At 42.4% G+C, this 18733-nt stretch overlaps 1 protein-coding gene across 1 annotated transcript in view; it reads left to right on the top strand.

Moving 5' to 3' along the window:
* ankef1a (ankyrin repeat and EF-hand domain containing 1a) overlaps positions 1-3759 on the top strand; it is a 40373-nt gene extending 36614 nt beyond the window's left edge. Inside the window, exons 9-10 of the mRNA XM_041206781.1 lie at positions 1391-1519; positions 3119-3759. Coding sequence (XP_041062715.1) covers positions 1391-1519; positions 3119-3280 — 291 coding nt within the window. The 3' untranslated portion in view covers positions 3281-3759. The remainder of the gene's footprint in view (positions 1-1390; positions 1520-3118) is intronic.
* The last annotated feature ends 14974 nt before the right edge of the window (positions 3760-18733 follow it).

The following is an 18733-nucleotide window of genomic DNA, read 5'->3' as shown; positions in this document are numbered from 1 at the left end:
AAGTGCGACTGTTTCCCCACCACCACCGGAATGGATAAGGGACCCAGAAACAGCCTCAGCTCCTGTTTCCCGCCCGCACTAAATGGAAAATCCAGCCCTGAGTGAGTGTCCCAAATGGGGCCCCTATCCACACTGCTCAGATTTAACACTCTTCACTATTGCAAGCCTGTCGTTTAAAAGCTGGGGCAGACTGACCCAGAATGGCCCTCGTGGCCATTTCATCAGGCTCCTGCCAAAGTAAAGTCCACCAGAAACTGGACCACAATCCAGTTACACCAAGGGGTAAATTTCTTTCCTCACCACGTGGGCGATAATCGGGCAAAAGTTGGTCATGTTAATGAATTAAATTTGTTGAACTCACTGAGGTCAGCACTGTATTCCATCAACAGGGGATGTGATGTATTTTCAGGGGCATTGCCTTCATGATTAGGGTGTAGGCTTTGATCTCGGGAAGAAATAAACACCCTTTTGGGTGGTGTAATTGGAGATTGATAAGAATGTAATAATGATGTTAAAAAGGTTCATTTTGGTGCAACAGAATCACAGCAGTTTGCTTTAAGTTCAGCAGTGTAATGGAATGTTAGATCCCTTGTATTTTTCTAAAATATGCTTTTGATACCTTGTATGCTCAAAAAGTTATTGCTAGTCAAAGTCTAAAAGTTCCATAACTTGAACATCACACCTCAGGAAGGATTTTTGGCTTTGAGGGAGGGCAATGTACATTTACCAGAATGATATCAGGACCCCTAGGGTTAAATCACGAGAAGAGATTATACAAGCTAAAACTGTATTCCCTGGAATTTAAAAGGCTAAGGGGTGATTTAATCAAAGTTTTTAAGACGTTAAAGGGGGGAAGATAGGATAGATAGAGAGAACCTATGTCCATTGGTTAGTCTAGAAATGAGAGCTTTCAGGAGTGAAATTAGGAAATACTCCTACACACCAAGGATGGTAGCAGTTTGGAACTGTCTTCCACAAATGGCAATTAATGCTAGATCAATTGTTCAAGTCTGAAAAAGATGGATTTTTCTTAACCAAAGATTTTAAAGGGATATGGGGCAAAAACTGGGTAAATGATCTTAGGTTTCAGATCAGCCAGGAACTTATTGAATTTTGGAACAAGCTCAACAAGCTAAAAGGCTGTCTGTTTCTATAGAACTGCAGGCTTAAGCGAGCCTTAATGATTTTTTACACTAATGCAGGAACACCTGGAGCTCATTATTCCTGGTAAGAGATGTCTTAATTCTGTGGACTTGCTGCTCCTAAATAAATGTTTAAATGAATTCAGGAACATGCACACTCACCGTTCAATACTCCTTGACAGATGAAATCCCACTTAAAGTAAATACTTACATTTGACTCTAATATGCTTTTATTCCAACAACTACAGGTTTCAACTCAGCTTTATCCATTAAAGTCACCAAAAAGAAATGTTCCCAAGGACAGCATAGCGAAGAAAAGTGAAATGTTAAACAGTGGTGTTGCCAAGAAAATTGACATTACTTTTGTACCAAAAAGCGTAAGTACAGATCCTCAGCAAAAGCATTTTTTCTTTAACAAGTGGCTAAGATGCTCGAAAGTCCGAAAGCTGGCAGGAATCCTTAGAGTTTAGTTAGGTGTCTGAATTCTAGAGGAAAGTGACAGGTGAATGGGATAACGAAAGTAAAGACAAACCCTGTTTTGCGGCTGCTCCATATTTTCCACTACAGGAAGATTTAAGTCATTTTTAGTTTGGTTTTGGCTAAACCTAGTCCAAACTCTGCCCTACTCCTCAGACAAAAATCTCCAAACTGTAGTACAATACTGTCATACTCGTAAAGTGAGATGCGCAGCTAACAGAGCAAGCCCTGTTGTCGGCTCTATGCAACAACAAAGGTGCCCTGTTTGACAGCAGGTTGGAGCATCAACCCTCTCTTCTCAATAAATACGTTCAAGTTAAAGTTTTAACAAGTTCCAACTTGTGAAACGGCTTTGTTTCAGGAAATGGTTGGACATCACTTGGTTTCAATTCCCTCAGTAGCCAGATTGCCAACATAACTGCTGCATTCGCACCGTTCCACATTGCCAGCCTCTTTCCAACGATCCAAGAATTATTTTGATATCCAAGTCAAATAACGTGCCATTTTTGATGTTTGGTCATCCATGCCCCTCTGGCTGTTACACTCCCTTCACCTCAACAACTCCTTGTGGTTACCAGTTCAACATTCCAACCAGACTTTAGGTAAAGAAATTTCTCATGAATTCCCTATTGGATTCATTAGTGACAATCCTATATTTAAGGCCCCTAGTACCCATCTTCCCCCACAAGTGGAAATACCTTCTCTACAGGAACACCAAGAAACCCATTCATAGTCCTAAAGACCTCTATCAAGTCATGCCACAGTATTTTTTTTTTCTGGAGAAGAGGATGCCTGTTCAATCTTTCTTGTTAGGTATAACTGCTTAGTTTTGGCATTTGACCCAGGCAAGTTGCAATATGGAAGTGGCTTCGAAGTGTGTTCTATAACCCTACCAGATTATGAATATGAACATATAGCCTGGGCTCCCCCAACTTCAAGGGAGCTTAACAGCCAGAGAGACATGGATGTCTTTTTATGGTATCTGCACTTGCACAAGATGGTGCAAATGCAGTTGGTTGAAAGTGACAGTCGCAATTTTTGAGTGTCACATGCACAAATCTTGCATATGCACCATCCTGGTGTTACCAAATCAGCATTACAATACAAAGAGACCATGGAAGTTGTATTGTACCATGAAACCGAATCCAGTCAAAGTGGTTCTGTCATTTAAACTGGAGGTAACATCTACAACTGAATTCAGGGATTTAGGAAGGTTACTTAACCAAGGATAATCCCTGCAATGTTACCCTGTGGTTTGCTGTACAATGAGTTACTGAAGACTGTCAGTTACATCATTAGTAATGAGCTTAGGTGATCTTCATCAGGGTAAAAGGTAACTGCAATGCAACTTGTAATGTTTTGGTTCCCTTTCTTTAAAGACTAAGAAGGTGGTGCACATCAACTGTAAATGTGATCTGCGTTAAGATGGTCAGTTATCATTATGAATGTGTAATATTTGAGTTTCACACGGTTTAAGAGAATTTTCCATTTCTTGTAAGGTATGGGCTCACCCACCAACGACCGAGGAGCTCATTCAAAGGAGAGTAGAAAACAGGGAGCGATTCACCCATGAAGTGGATTTTAATGATTTTTTGATGCCTTTCAAGAAAAATATCAAAAAGAAATTGGAAGAACCAGAAGCCACAGCTTCTGTCAAATAGGGAGAACTTTACACAGACATTTGAAAAGAGAGCACTAATCAGAGGAAAGTGAATAAAAAGCAGATACAACAGAATCGATTTTTGTTGCAAGGACTTTCAAATACCCCTGAAACTCTTAATATGTCACTGGAAAAGACTGTGAGATGTTAGAAACTTTACAAAATGTGATCCTCTGCCACACTTCAATATCTGCTGCCCATTTGAAAACCAAGGTGTACCCCCATTCCCAGAATTGTTTGTGGACATTAGTGTTGGTTCACAGTAGCATTTTGATCTCCTTTGGCCAATATTTCAGCATTATTCCTATAGACTTAAGACTTCTTATCCACTAATGGACAAGTTACCAATCAAAGGTTTTCATTGGCCTCGTGCTCCTCCACAATATGTTAATTGTGTTGAACCTGAGAAACACAGGCTGGCTCAGCATTATGATTGTTGCACAAACAGAAACATTCTATCACCCAGCATGTACCCGAACGAAAGCCGCAATAAAAATCACTTGATTTTGCCTTTTGCTAATGTAATTTTTTTTTGATGCTCCTCAAAGTGAGGGACCGTACATATGTGGCTGATGCCAGCATTGAGCAATGTGTGAGATACAGTGCCCATCTCTCAGGTAAAGGGCTGTGAGGGGATTCAGAAGAGCCTTGCAGTGAGGAGAAAGAGCCCAAGGACAGGGAGATGTAATTTTTTTCCTGAGCATTCCTGGATGCACAAGGAAAGGCAAAATAATGGTTTAAATTTTTTGGGCCTTTTATGGCTCTGACTGCTTTTGTTGAAACATACAAAATTCTGACAGGGCTGGACAGACTGGATGCAGGGATAATGTTTCCTCTGTCTGGGGTGGGGTCTAAGGCAAGGAGTCACAATCTCAGAATACAGTGTAGACCATTTAGGACTGAGATGAGGAGAAACTTCTTCACTCAGAGGGTGGGTGAGCCTGTGGAATTCTCTACCACAGAAGGCTGTGGAGGCCAAGTCACTGAATATATTTAAGAGGGACTCTAAAGGCATCAAGGGGTCTGGGGAGAGAGCGGGAGTCTCACGTTGAGATAGAGGATCAGCCATGATCATATTCAATGGCGGAGCAGACTCGAAGGGCCAAATGACCTACTCCTGCTCCCATTTTCTGTTTCTGTTTGTTTGGCTCGCCTGGCAGGAAAGTCAGAGCAGCTTTACCACACAGTCCTACAAGGTTAAATTTCGACCACCCGACATCTTCTTTTGATCTGCAGCATCACCTTGCATTCTGTTCCTCTTCTGATGAAACAGCAGTGGCAGAAACATGTACAGTTTCCTCGCTTAATGCCTTTAAACTGAGGAATATTGGCTCAGGTCTCTGTGGCTTTTAACTTTGGTATACTATATGGCAAAAGGGATCAATTCTAACTTGGATCAGCCTTCAGTAATTGATTAATTAATTAATGTTTTAGTTTATCGACGTAAGGATTTACTGCCATTTTAAGTATACATCAGAATTTGGGCATTGGGATTAGCAGCACCATGAAAGACACAACTGTAAATTCTTATTTTCACCATCGAAGCAAAATACTTCAATCAGGTTGTTGTCCCCTTTGTGTTTAAAAAGAACCTAAGAAATAGCGGCAGGCGTAGGTCATTTGGCCCCTCGATCCTGCCCCACCTTTCCATAAGATCATGGCTGATCTTCAACCTTAGTTCCGCTTCCCCGCCCTATCCCCATAAAGCTTGATTTCCTTAGTGTCCAAAAATCTATCAACCTCAGTCTTGAATATTCTCAAAAATTGAGCATCCACATCTCTACAGAAGAGAATTCCAAAGATTCCAACCTTCTGAGTGAAGAAATTTCTCCTCAGCTCAATCCTAAATGGCTGACTCCTTGTTCCAAAACTGTTGACTCCTAGTCCTAGATTCTCCACCCAGGAGAAGTAGGCTCTCAGTATCTCAACCGGAAACAAAGATGTGCACAATTTTTAACCTTGTGGTTTTCAAATTAGTGGGATGAAGGCTAGTGTCATACCGATGCTTCCCTACAGATTTTACATCAGCTATTCTCTGATAATGTACAATGTTCCATATCCACTTCACTGAATTCAGCGATGCCGTCATTGTTAACCAATATTCATAAACCTGGAAAAGATTCAGCCACATCAAAATGGTTCAATACACATTAAGGAAATTTGATAGTCTATATCTATTATATGTTAGATTTGGTATCTGGGACATGCACTTAAACAAAAGATTTCATCTGAAACTTGCTGCTATGGAAATATCCATTATCGAACCTGCAATTAAAAAAGAAAGACATAGTGCCTTTCATAAAGGGTGGATGCCTCAAAACACTTTCTTTCCCTCTATTTGTACTTGGATGTTACTGGCAAGGCCAGAATTTGTTGCCCATCTGTAATTGCCCTTGAACTGGTGGTTTGCTGGGCCATGCAGAGGGTAGTTAAGAGTCAAGGATTGAGAGTCACTTATAGAGCAGGCTATTAGAGATGATGGATTTCCTTCCCTTAGTGATGGGCTTTTACATCAATCAGTGGTAGCTTCATGGTCACCACTACTAAGACTAGTTTTTAATTCCAGATTTTATTATTTGAATTCAAGTTCTATTAGCTGCTCTGGTAGGATTTGAAATCATATCTCCAGATAATTGCTTGGGCCACTAGTATAGTGACATTACCACTACACCACCATCTCCCCTATATGCTACCAAGCTCCCCTTTGCAGCTAACAACATTTTTTTGAAGTTTATGATGTAGGAAATGCAAATGTGTACATAGCAAGCTCCCACAAACAGCAAAGTGATAATCTATTTTCCTGATGATGATTAATATCGGCCAAGACATTGGGGAAAACTCACCCACTCTTCTGGGATCTTTCATACCCATTGAAGAGGAGAGCTTCAGTTTTACACTTCATTGAAAAGGCAGCACTTCCCTTGATTTTTGTGTTCAAGTCTCTAGAGTTGGACGTGAACCTGCAACTACTGCCACTGAGGTGAGAGTGCTACCAATCAATCCGCAGCATGTATATTGTGTTGCGCTCTGTTAGGAGTTTTCCATGTTTAGGGTATCACATCTTGCTCAGCCTGGTGTCATGCAGATAGATATATATGGTAAATTTGTTAAATAGTGGTTCATATCTGTTGATTTTCTTTAAATATTTGTTATTTTTAAGTGGTTTTAAATAGTTTTAGTGGTTCTTGTCGGTAAGAATCTGTAAGAATATTTTATTTTTAATGCAAATTTATCTAGTCACATATATAAAAATACATTTTTAGGAAAGTAATCCGTTGCCCAGCACTGATCCCTGTAGCGCACGACTAGTTACATCCTGCCAACCAGAAAAAGATCCACTTATGCCTACTCTCTGTTTCCTGTTAGCTAGCTAATTTTCTATCCATGTCAATATGATAACCCCTACACCATGAGCTTTTATTTTCCGCAATGATCTTTGATGTGGCACCATATCAAATGCCTTCTGGAAATCTAAGTACAGTAAATCCACCAGTTCCACAGCACATGTGACTCCTTCAAAGAATTCCAATAAATTGGTTAAACATGATTTCCCCTCCACAAAACTAGGTTGACTCTGCCTGATTGCCTTGAATTGTTCTAAGTGCCCTGCTATAACATCTTTAATGATAGCTTCCAACATTTTCCCTATGACAGATGTTAAGGTAACTGGCCTATAGCTCCCTGGTTTCTGCCTCCCTCCCTTTTTGAATAAAGGTTTACATTTGCTATTTTCCAATCTAATGGCACCAGCCCTGAATCCAGGGAATTTTGGAAAATTAAAATTAACGCATCAACTATCTCAAAAGCCACTTCTTTTAAGACCCTAGGATTAAGTCCATCAGGACCTGGGGATTTAGGTTAAATAACAGACAAATATATGAATTAGGAGCAGGAGTAGACCCCCACCAAAGACTGTCTCCAGGCCTCGGGCCCGTTGGAGAGTTTACACTTCGGTAGTCCTTTTTTAACAGATTGCAGCCTGCAGTACAGATATCATTACACTTACAGATCATCGACCTTAACTGTCCTTCTTCTCTCCACAGATGTTGCCTGACCTGCTGAGTATTTCCAGCATGATCTGTTTTTATTTCAGATTCCCAACACCTTTTGCTTTCAAGAACTTTACTGATTTTGAGGAATAAATAAGATAACTAATCATCGATAAAAGAATCTTTTTAAGAGACAGGATAAACTATCACTTAGAAAGTAATGGATTAATCTGGGATAGTCAGCAAGTTTTTTTTAATGGGGAAAGCCATGTCTTACTAATTTAATCAAATTTTTTGAGGAAGTAACAAGGAGGATTGATGAGGGTAGTGCAATGGATGTTGTCTACATGGATTTTAGTAAGGCATTTGACAAGGTCCCACCTGGCAGACTAGTCAGGAAAGTAGAAAGCCCATGGGATACAGGGGAAGGTGGCAAGTTGGATTCAGAATTGGCTCAGTGACAGGAAACAAAGTGTAATGGTTGATGGACGTTTTTGCGAATGGAAAGCAGTTTCCAGTGTTGTTCCACAGGGCTCAGTGTTGGGGCCCTTGCTGTTTTTTTTTGAATATATTAATGATTTGGACTTAAATGCGGAAGGCATGATTGGGAAATTTGCAGATGACACAAAAATTGGCTGTGTAGTTGATAGTGAAAAGGATAGCTGTTGCCTCCAGAATGATATCAATGGTTTGGTTGAGTGGGTGGAAAATTGGCAGATGGAATTCTATCTGAGAAGTGTGAGGAAGTGCATTTGGGGAGGGCAAACAAAGCTAGGGAATGCACAATAAATGGGAGGGGTAGAGGAAATGAGAGACCTTGGAGTGCATCTCCACAGGTCCCTGAAGGTGACAGGACAGGTGGATAAGGTGGTAAAGAAACCATATGGAATGCTTTCCTTTATTTGCTGAGGTATAGAATACAAAAGCAGGGATGTAATGATGGAACTGTATAAAATGTTGGTTAGGCCACAGCTGGAATTTTGTGTACAATTCTGGTTGTCATATTACAGGAAGGACATAATTGCTCTGGAGAGAGTACAAAGGAGATTTACAAGAATGTTACCAGGGCTTGAAAATTGTAGCTATGAGGAAAGATTGGATAGGTTGGGGTTGTTTTCCTTGGAACTGAGGAGGCTGGGAGGTGACCTGATTGAGGTGTACAAGATTATGAGGGGCCTAGATAGGGCATCCCTGTCTACTCTATTTCCCCAGCGGATAGGTTAATTACCAGGGGGCATAGATTTAAGGTGATTGGTAGAAGGATTAAAACGGACATGAGGAAAAATCTCTTCACCGAGAAGTTGGTGGATGTTTGGATTTCACTCCCCGATTTGGTGGTGGAGGCAGAAACCCTCAGTTCATTTAAAAGGAACCTGGATTTGCACCTAAAGTGCTGTAAGCTGCAAGGCTATGGACCAGGAGCTGGAAGGTGGGATTAAAATGGGCAGCTACTTTTTTTTTTTGTTTTTCGGCCGGCACAGACATGTTGGGCTGAATGGCTTCTTTCTGTGCTGTAAACGTTCAATGGTTCTAAGAATGTAAGGAACTTTGAAGAACTGCTTTGAGTCTTCAGCCTGCTGTTGCAGACCTCCTACACTGGTGACGCTATAGCATGAGTTGCCAGCTCCAACATTTTTCACCTCTTTTAAATTGCAAGTAAGTCTAGGTTAAAATATATATTTTTAAATGTAATCGTTATTTTTTTTCATCCCATTCAGCTCTATCTGCCCAAAACCTCATTCTAGTTGGTGTAAAGATTTTGACAATCTAAATTTAAAAAGTATTAAATACTTGCATTTATATGGTGCCTTTCAGGATTTAAGGATGTCCCAAAATGCTTTGCAATTGATGAGGTACTTTATAAATTGTAGTCATGTTGTAATGTTGGAAATGTGGCAGCCAATTTTTGCACAGCAAATTTCCAGAAAAAACAATGTAATACCGACCGGGTAATTTACTTTTGTTAACGTTGATCAGCACACCAGGGATAACTCACCTGCTCTTCTTCAAAATAGTCCTAAGGTTCTTTTACATCCACTAGACAGGGCAGACAGGCCTCAGTTGAACATCTGATCCAAGAGACAGCATCTCTGACAGTGCAGCACCCCACCACCACCCCCCACCCCAGTAACGCACTGAGAGCATCAGGCTGGATTTTGTGCTCAACCCCCCCAGAGTAACAATTGAACACACAATCTTCCGACTTGGTCACAGGAGTGCTACCCACTGAGCCACAGCTGGCACTTCAAGCCTTGCTTACGGGCAAAGATTCAATTCACAGTTATACATAGTTGGTTCATAAACTACTTACGAGACATTTGGTCAAATTAAACACCTTTTTGAAAGGTTAATTACTCCCAGTTTATTAATCGGCAACCATCCTACACCAACTCATTCAAGAATGGGAAGCCACAACAGGAAGCTGACTCATGGAGAGGATGGTGAGGAAGTACAAGCCATGACAAGATAGACATAATTAATTTCTAGGCATAGGCAGTGCAGTAATCCTAGACAGTTCCTCGAAGAAGAGTTCAGATGAAAGGCTAAAGATTAGTTTAATGTCCTTAATGAATATTCTTATCAGGAATACTGGCAGTATTCTTCCATTTATTGGGCACTCATGATAGGGAGTTGAAACTCGCAAGATTTATGGGAGCACTTTTAAACTGGAATTAATTAGCCATTTAATGGCGTAAGGTAGTTTATAAGCCAACTACACAAAACTTGGTCAATTGAATTCTTACTGGAAATCAAGCATCTACAATCTAAGTTATATTTCATAAACTAGAATAGAATCATACAACACAGGAGGCTATTCGGCCCATCAAGTCTGTCCTGGCTCTGGACAAGAGCAAGTTAGCTGATCCCACTTCCCAGCCCTTTCCCCGTGGCCCAGTGGGAGCTTTTCTCCCCAAAAGCCACGATTGTTGATAATATTGACGTGTTAGCTATGTCTGAAGCTACTTACAGAAATAAAAGGGTTCATTACTACTGTTGGTATACGGCAGAGGTGTCTGCAGCTGTTTACAACAAGCACTGTCTTGAAGATTAAGCAAGAATAGAGTCCCACCAAGACGGAATCACATTTCCCGCTAGGGCTGACAGCTGTTTGGACATATGCAGCAGGTTTCATCTAACAAGCAAAAGTGTTCAGACACGTTTTTTTTAGAAACAGCATTTTTTTAATCACCCCTATGATTTTTCTCCTGGTTTGCTCAGAGCTGTATCCAGGAGATTAATCTTCAATTCCTGGAGACCCCAGGGCAAACCTAGGCTAGATTAAGTTCGAAATAATTGCCCAGGAGGCAATTACCCAAGGTAATTAGCTGAATTACCCAAGGGCGCAGTCCAAATGTTGTGTTTGCCGCAACCCATTAAAGAAGGGGTTGCCTAATGTCACCTGTAATGATCATGCCTCACAATTTAAATTGACAGATTTAGAGGAGAACCCGTCATGGATACCTATTATCCCCTCCGCAGCTTAAAATTTTCTTCCATCTGGACGAGTACCATCCGTATATTCTGATGGCCATATGCTATCCTAGGGTCAGCATGTGGTGTCGCTCTCTTCCAAGAGCATGTTGCCCATGTGAACAAGCCTAATTTGAAGATCCTTGGCTGTATAAATAGAATACAAAAGCAAGGATGTGACATTTATAAATCACTGGTTAGGTCTTGGCTGGAGTACTGTGTCCACATCTGTGAACCACATTTCAGGAAGGATATCAAGGTCTTGCAAAGGTTACAGAGGAGGTTTACTAGATTGGTATTAGGGATGAAAGGCTTTGTTATGACACAACAGATGGTAAATGTTGAGCTGTTCAAATCCCAGAGGGAAACTTGAAATAGCTGTCACAACTAAATTTTCAATTTGTATAAATTTTGAGATGCCTGCCTTGAATTCAGACCATCAAGTCTTATGGGTTTTTACAAAACTAGATTAAACATTTCTTAATAAGATAAATAATCTTAAATACATATATAGATCTGCAAATTACTACAATGATAACTTCTAACTCCCCTAATCAATCTAACTCCCAGTTACACTTTCATTAAGGCAACAGTAAGACATATAGACTTTAAAAGACCCAGGCAAAGAAACACAATACCTTGAACAAGTCGAATTAGAAGTGAATTCTCTTCACTTCAGTCCCTAGAGACAGCAGCTTGAGGCATAGATGCTGAAGGCTTTTTCACACTAGTAAGATCTTAAAAATGTCTAGCCTTACACATAACCTTTGCTCCTTTATACATATTTCCCCCTTTGAATGCAAATATCCATTGTTTGACTATGGGCAGAATTTTGCCGTTGGCATGCGGGGCCGGGCGTAAAGATGCGTAAAATGACACACGATGACATCGGGAGTGCGTCCCGATGTCATCGCCTGTCATTTCGCTATTCTGTTTGGCAGGCGAGCGCCAGAGGCGGCTGCCCACCCGCCGAACTGTCAACGGCCTTTTAAGGCCAGTAAAAAAGTAATTAAGCTTGTTAGGAAAGCTGCCCGTCCAACCTTAAGGTTGGCTGGCAGGGGAAGGGCTCAAGGGGCCTTCACGTTTTTCAGGAAACCTCATCCACGGGACAGGATGAGGTTTCCTGAAGGTTTTATAAAATAAAACAACAAACTTTCCTAACTTCACAAACATGTCCCAGCTCATGTGACACTGTGGGTGACACTGTCACCATGAGGGGAAATGTTTAAATTAATTTTTACTTTATTTATTTAAAAGTTTTCAAATCCATTCAATCTCTCTAGGCAGGCCCTGACTCTTCCTCCCCCACCCCCCCCCCACTTGCACAGGTAGCGCTGAGCACTACTGGCTGCCTGTTACGCTGGGTGTGCCTTAATTGGCCCACCCGTGTAAAATGGCAACGCACAGCCGATCGTTAATGGCGATCGGCTCCACGTCCGGTCCCACCCAGCCCGCCCGTCATAGGAAAAATTCTCCCCTTTTTCTTTGGACTTTACCTCCCTGATAATAAAAATCTCTCTTAGCATAAAGTTTTACCAGTAATCTTTGGGAAAAATAAACACACTGTTTCTGAACTTCACCTGGCTAGGTGACACAACTCACTCCTTCTTTTGAAAACAATCTAGCCTGGTTTATTTAAAAATGCAAATATTCCCTTGACACCCATGTTTCTAAACTTCCCCATGTTTACCTAATTAATGTATCAAACCTAAATTCTCTTCCTACATCAAAGCACCCAGACTAGCTGCCTGTAATTCAATTAAGTCTTACATACACATAGACACCTATTGACACATAGATACCTCCCACTGTTACTATTACTCTATTTCACAATAAGTTCCAATACTATTATAACTTCTTGACAGGCTTAGAGTATAGAGAGAGGCTAGAGAAGCTGCGATTGTTCTCTTTAGAGCAGAAATGGCTAAGGCAAGATTTAACAGACCTTTTGAAAATTATGAGAAGCTTTGATAGAGTTGATAGGGACAAACTAGAGGACACAGAGTTAAGGTAATTAGCAAAAGAACCAGAGGGGAGATGAGGAGAAATATTTTAAGTTGTGAGTGGTGGTTTGTCAGATACCTAATACAGGGAAAAAGAAGTGGCTTAAGTGGTTTCATATGAATTAGCTGAAACCCAGCTAATAATTTTAATGAGAGTTATAACAAACAATAGATCCAAAAATAATGAACTTTAGTTTAGCCGATTGAAGGGTTAGAAGGTTAAAGGATTGTTGCTCTCCATGCTCGATTTTGATCACTTTAATCTTTACCTCTTTTTTGATCACCTAATTACTCATTTTTATTTAAATTGGGTTATTACTACTAATTGCAAGTTAGAAGTGGCTTGATCATTTCGCTTACATATTTCCGGTTTTGCTTGTGGACCGCACAGCTGCTGACCTCCGCTGCTACCTCTATCCAGGCTGCCGTGGTCAGGCGGGGGCGGGGAGTCTCCTACTTCCATCACTAGGAAACAGGATCTCTCACCGTTCCAGGATGACCCCTAGGAGAACCAGCAAGGGCCACTTGTTGTCTGCGCTGTGACATTATTCACCATTTGAATGGGGCAACAGCAGGAGATTGGGATCAACAAGTGGGGAGGGGGGGTTGGCAGCAGGTATAGAGATCCAGCAAGGGGTGGGGGGGAGGGGAACAGTTGAGCAAGGGTTGTGGTGGGAGGTAGTAACATTTCCAGGCATCGCAGTTAAACAGGGGGAGCAGGGGTGGAAGGAGGGGTAGTGGGAGGGGGCAATGGTTGCAGCACTTTCAGGAAAAACCGTCCAGAAAGACAGTCAGACGGTACAGGATTGCAGGGAGTGGATGCCTGTCCCGATATCGTTCAAATATGGTGCCTTGACCTTCAAGCCCATGAGGAAACAGCAGGGCTGGCAACTTCCTGCCCATCCCGCCGTATTATTAACTGGGCCCTTTGACTATCTTGATTGTGCGCAGCCAGCCATCTTGCCTCCGAGCAGACGTCCTGCACAATTTCGCTCCTGCCATTGGGACACGCAACACTCTGACAGAATTCCACCCATGAACTCTTTGCTTCTCCCTCCACAGATTCTGCCTGTCCTGCTGAGTAATTCCCGTATTTTCTGTTTTTACTTAGACATTTAAGCGTCCTGGATACCAACAAGATGAGCTTCGCACCATCCAGTCTAAGTAGGCTCACCAGCACGGATAGGGAATTTACTCCAAATCTAATATCCAGAAATAATTGCTAGTATCTCTACATTTGGAACAGCATTATTCTGAAACCTCAGAAAGCTAACATTATCCTCCTGGTTCAACCATGCCAGTTCATAAGGTCAAGGCCATAACTGTTCCGAAGACATTGGCCTAGATTTTACAACTCACTGCTAGTGTATTTGAAGGCAGTGAGGTGGGGGGAGCTTGTAAAATGCAGCTCATGGCCTGCCCGCTACCTTCCTGCCCATCCCTGACTGTCTTCCATTTTACTGCAGCAGATGTTGAAGGAGGACACATAAGTACCTCATCTCACACCACCACCGCCCCCCCCATCCACCCACCACTATTTTACCTGAGGCAGGGGGAGGTCCAGGCCTAGCAGGTAGCCCAGCAGCTTTTACTGGATGAGCTAATTTCAGACAACAAGGGGGAGGGGGTTCCTTCGGAGGGTCCTCTGTACCCATCGGAGGCCAAAAAGGTCTTACCGCCCCTTTTAACCCTACCCGCCAGTTTCTAAAACCTGGCCCACCACCTCCCTCGCCTCCCCACCCCGTCCCTACATTAGGGCCTGTCAGCCAGGCCCTGTCCATACTCCGGATTTAGCTTCATTCCTTCTCTTTGGATTCTGGTTGCAGTCCCAGTTTGAACCTGGCACTGCTGGGATTACAGAGGTGTCAGCCAATCTGGTTGGCCAGCAGCTCTCCCAGGTGGAGGCAGAAGTCTCGCTCTGAGCCAATTAACATCTTGTGAGTGAGCAGTTGGCTCTTTCTTCAGTGGGCTCCCGACCAACTTCTTCATAGGGGGATGTGGGGGTGGGGGTGGGGGGGCAGTTTGCTGCTGGGGACACAGTGCCCATTAAATCCAGTTCAATCATGCCAGATCATAAGATCAAGGTCGGGGTGTTGGGGAAGGGTTGCTATTAAAATACAGCGCATGGCCTGCCCAAAGCCTTCCTGCCTGCACCACCCCCCCCCCAAACCGGTCTTTCATTTTACTGCGGGGGTTATGGTGAAGGTGTTGGGTGGTCTGCCTGCCCTAGGGCCTATTGAGATTGTTGAGTGGCCAATTTGTGGCCACTTAAGTATCTCATCCCACGTCCACTACTGTGTTACCCGCAGGAAGGGGTAATAGTCTGTAGGTTTGATATCTAATGTTGTTAACTCATTAGCTAAGGAGTCCAGTCCTAATCCTCGTCTAACATTTTTCACAGTGAGGAACGCCTTGGAGCTTGCTGCAGACATGGAACGAGCTGAGTTTTTCCAAGGAGTCATGGCTCAAGTGCAGCCTAAGAGATAACATAGGAAAAATTTCACACAATAATCCCCTGGGGCTATCATTCCTTCCAGATGGATAGCATCAAGATGATCTGGCATTCCTGTGGTGCTGTCTGATAAATCCAGCCTCCTGCTTCTCCTCTTCCTCCAACTTGTGTGTCATTGGGAAACCCATTTTTCAGCCTTCAGCTACTTATTCCCTAATATCTTTTCAATTGGTGGCTGTACAAAGGTAATGGAAGAGCTCTTGAAAAACATGCAATCTGTTCCTCAAGTAAGTAGCATGAATATTTATGTGTCTTTTGTTGAGGCATATTCAAGAAATATCACAAGTATTGTTGAAGCAATAACTGTTGAAGAAGGATCTTTTATTCTTCACCTTTTTTACAATCAAAGCACGGCTAATTTGAATTATTTCGCAGCAGCAAAGCTAGACAGGATGTAATATCATTCAAAAACAATACCAGAGCTCCAACTCTTACTTGGTTAATTGATTTAGTCACCTCTTTTCATGCTGCATCCAAATGTATTTTTATCTTGTCTATAAATTGTGTTCTAGGAATAATAGGTCATTCAGCACCTCAAGCTTCTTCCACTATTCAGTTAAATCATGGTTGATTTCAACTCCATCTACCCACTTTGGTACCAACACTACAACAACAAAATTTGCAGTTATCTAGCACCTTTAACATAAAATATCTCAAGGCACTTCACAGCAAAATTTGACTCTGAGCCATGTAAGGAGGTATCAGGACAGGTGACAAAAGGTTTGGTCAAAGAGGTAGGTTTTAAAGAGCGCCTCAGAGGAAAATGCAGAGGCTGAGAGGTTTAGGGAGGGAAATCCAGAGCATAGGACATTGGCAGCTGAGGGCAAGGCCATCAAATACTGAGCAATTAAAATCCAGGATGCTCAAGAGGCCAGAATTAGAAGAGTGCAGACATCTCAGAGGGTTGTAGAACTGGAGGAGATTACAGAGAGAGGGAGGGGGTGATACCATGGAAGAATTTTAAGACATGGATGAGAATTTTCATATCAAGTCGTTGCTTGACTGGGAGACAGTTTAGGTCAGCAAGCGCAGGGGTGATAAAAGAACAGGACTTGATGCAAGCAAGGACAAATGCAAGGGAAGATGATTTCAAGTTTATGGAGAGTAGAAAGTGGGAAGCAGGCCAGGAGTCTAGGACCTTAGTGATGCCAGGAATGTAGGGAGCGATAGCGCAGTGGTATTGTCACTGGACTAGTGTGCCAGAGACCCAGGGTAATGCTCTGGGGACTGCGATTTGAATCCCACCACGACAGCTGGTGGAATTTGATCAATTCAATCAATATCTACAATTAAAAGTCTAATGATGACCACAAAACCATTGTCGATTGTTGTAGAAACCCACCTGGCTCACTAGGGAAGGAAATCTGCCGTCCTTACCTGGTTTGGCCTACATGTGACTCCAGACCAACAGCAATGTGGTTGGCTCTTAACAGTCCTCTGAACAAACAAGTGCAATGAGGGATGGGCAATAAATGCTGGCCTAGCCAGCGATGCCCACATCCCCTGAACGAATTAGAAAAAAGTATTTGACCTGGGTGAGCAACCTGAAACCATTGCACACTCGTACGATATTTCAGTCGGCAGCCACGAGCCGGAGTTGGCAGCACACCCTTAATAGGCCTTTAAAAGGTCATTGAAAGGCCAAGCAGCCTTTGCATTTTTTAGGCCAGGATGAGGTTTCCAACAGCAAATAAAAATAAACTAAAAATTTTTAAGTTTCATTCATAACATGCCCCTGCTCATGTGACCGAGTTGCATGAGGGAGTATGTTTTATAACATTTCAGAAGTCTTTATTTTTCATTTTGAAAAATGCTTTTTCAGCGCACACTCGCGCACATGCTCGAAGTTCATGCTCGCCGCTCTCCACCCCACACAGGCAACGCTGAGCGATGCAGCGCGCATTTCACGCTGGCAGGCCTTAAGTGGTCCATCAGCATGAAACCGCGGTCCAGCCCTGATTGCAGGCAGCGGGTGGCTTCCCGACCACCCCCGCTGAGCCCGGCTGACGAGGGAAAAATCCTCCCCTAGGAGTTATCTCAGGTCAAATATGATTCCAATGTTGTTAACAGTCTGGCATGGCCTCAGGCAGTCGCCAGAGAGTGGGATGAAGTTAGTAGCTGAAGAATGGAACTTGTGGCCAGCACCAATAACAATGGCCTCAGTCTTCCCTATATTTAAGTGGAGGAAATTTCTGCTCATCTAGTACTGGATGTCAGAGAACTTAGAGACAGCGAAAGAGTCGAGAGAGGTGGATTTGGGCATTATCAGCTTTCATGTGAAATCTGGCGTATTTTTGAATATTGTCGCCAAGTTCCAACAAGTCAATGAGAAATAGAAGAGGTGGGGTGGCCAAGAAAAGATCCTTGGGAGACATCAGAGGTAACAATGCTGGAATGGGAAAAGAAACCATTGCAAGTGATTCTCTGTCTATGCGGATATCCTTACCTAGCAACAATCTACCAAGTTCAGTTCTGAAATTTTCAGCTAATCTTGCCTCAACAGCTTTCTAGGGTGAATGATTTCCAGAGTTCCACAACCCTTTGTGAAAAGAAATACTTTCAGACATCATCCAGAACTGTTTAGCTCTGACTTTAAGAATTTTTCCCATTGTTCTGGATTCTGCCACCAAAGGAAACAGTTTTCATCTACCCTATTAACCTATTAAGATCTTTAGATCACCCCTTAAGTCTTGTATACTCAAGGGAATACAAGCCTAGTCCATGTATACCCAGCCACATAAATAAACCCTTTTGGTCCTGGAATCCTGGATTCTGGACAATCTATGTTGCTCCCACTCTAAGGCATAGTTCCTGAGGTGTAAATTACAACTGAATGTTATATTCTAAATGGGGTCTAATCAAAGGTTTAGATAACTAATGTAGCTTCCACACCTTTATATTTCAGCCTCTCGAGTTAAAAGAGGGGTCAATTGGCTTATTTGATTAGATGACGAGCATGTGGTTCAGAATGATACCACAAACGTGAGTTTGATTCTCATTCCAGCTGAGGAAGACTTGGGACCTGCCTCCTCGCCCTGCCCCTGAAACTGGAAAGCAATGGCAAACCACTACTGACAAAAAACTGCCAAGGACAAAGGCTGATGAAGCATCAGCAGACAATGAGGCAAGGAACTGCCTCCAGGTGGAGCACACATGAAATGAGAGACGAAAGCCAACATTGTTATAGCCTTTTTAATTATTTTTTGTACCTGTCCTTTTAGCTTTTAGTAATTTCTGTACCTGGCCTCGAAATCTCCCTGCTGCTGCACAGTTTCGAACTTCTCACCACTTAGAAAATAGCCTGAGCTGCATTTCTTCAGTCCAAAGTGAATGGCCTCACACTTTCCAACATTAAACTCTGTCATAGTTTTGTCCACTCACAATCTATCAATTCTCCATCACAACTTTCTGCTCCCATCTATCTCAGATATCGACATGTACGTCTTCCACTGAAGCATAGAAAAATCTTTTCAAAAACA

The sequence above is a fragment of the Carcharodon carcharias genome, chromosome 2, assembly GCF_017639515.1.
Source record: "Carcharodon carcharias isolate sCarCar2 chromosome 2, sCarCar2.pri, whole genome shotgun sequence".
NCBI lineage: Eukaryota > Metazoa > Chordata > Chondrichthyes > Lamniformes > Lamnidae > Carcharodon > Carcharodon carcharias.
This window is presented reverse-complemented; position numbering and strand designations above follow the sequence as displayed.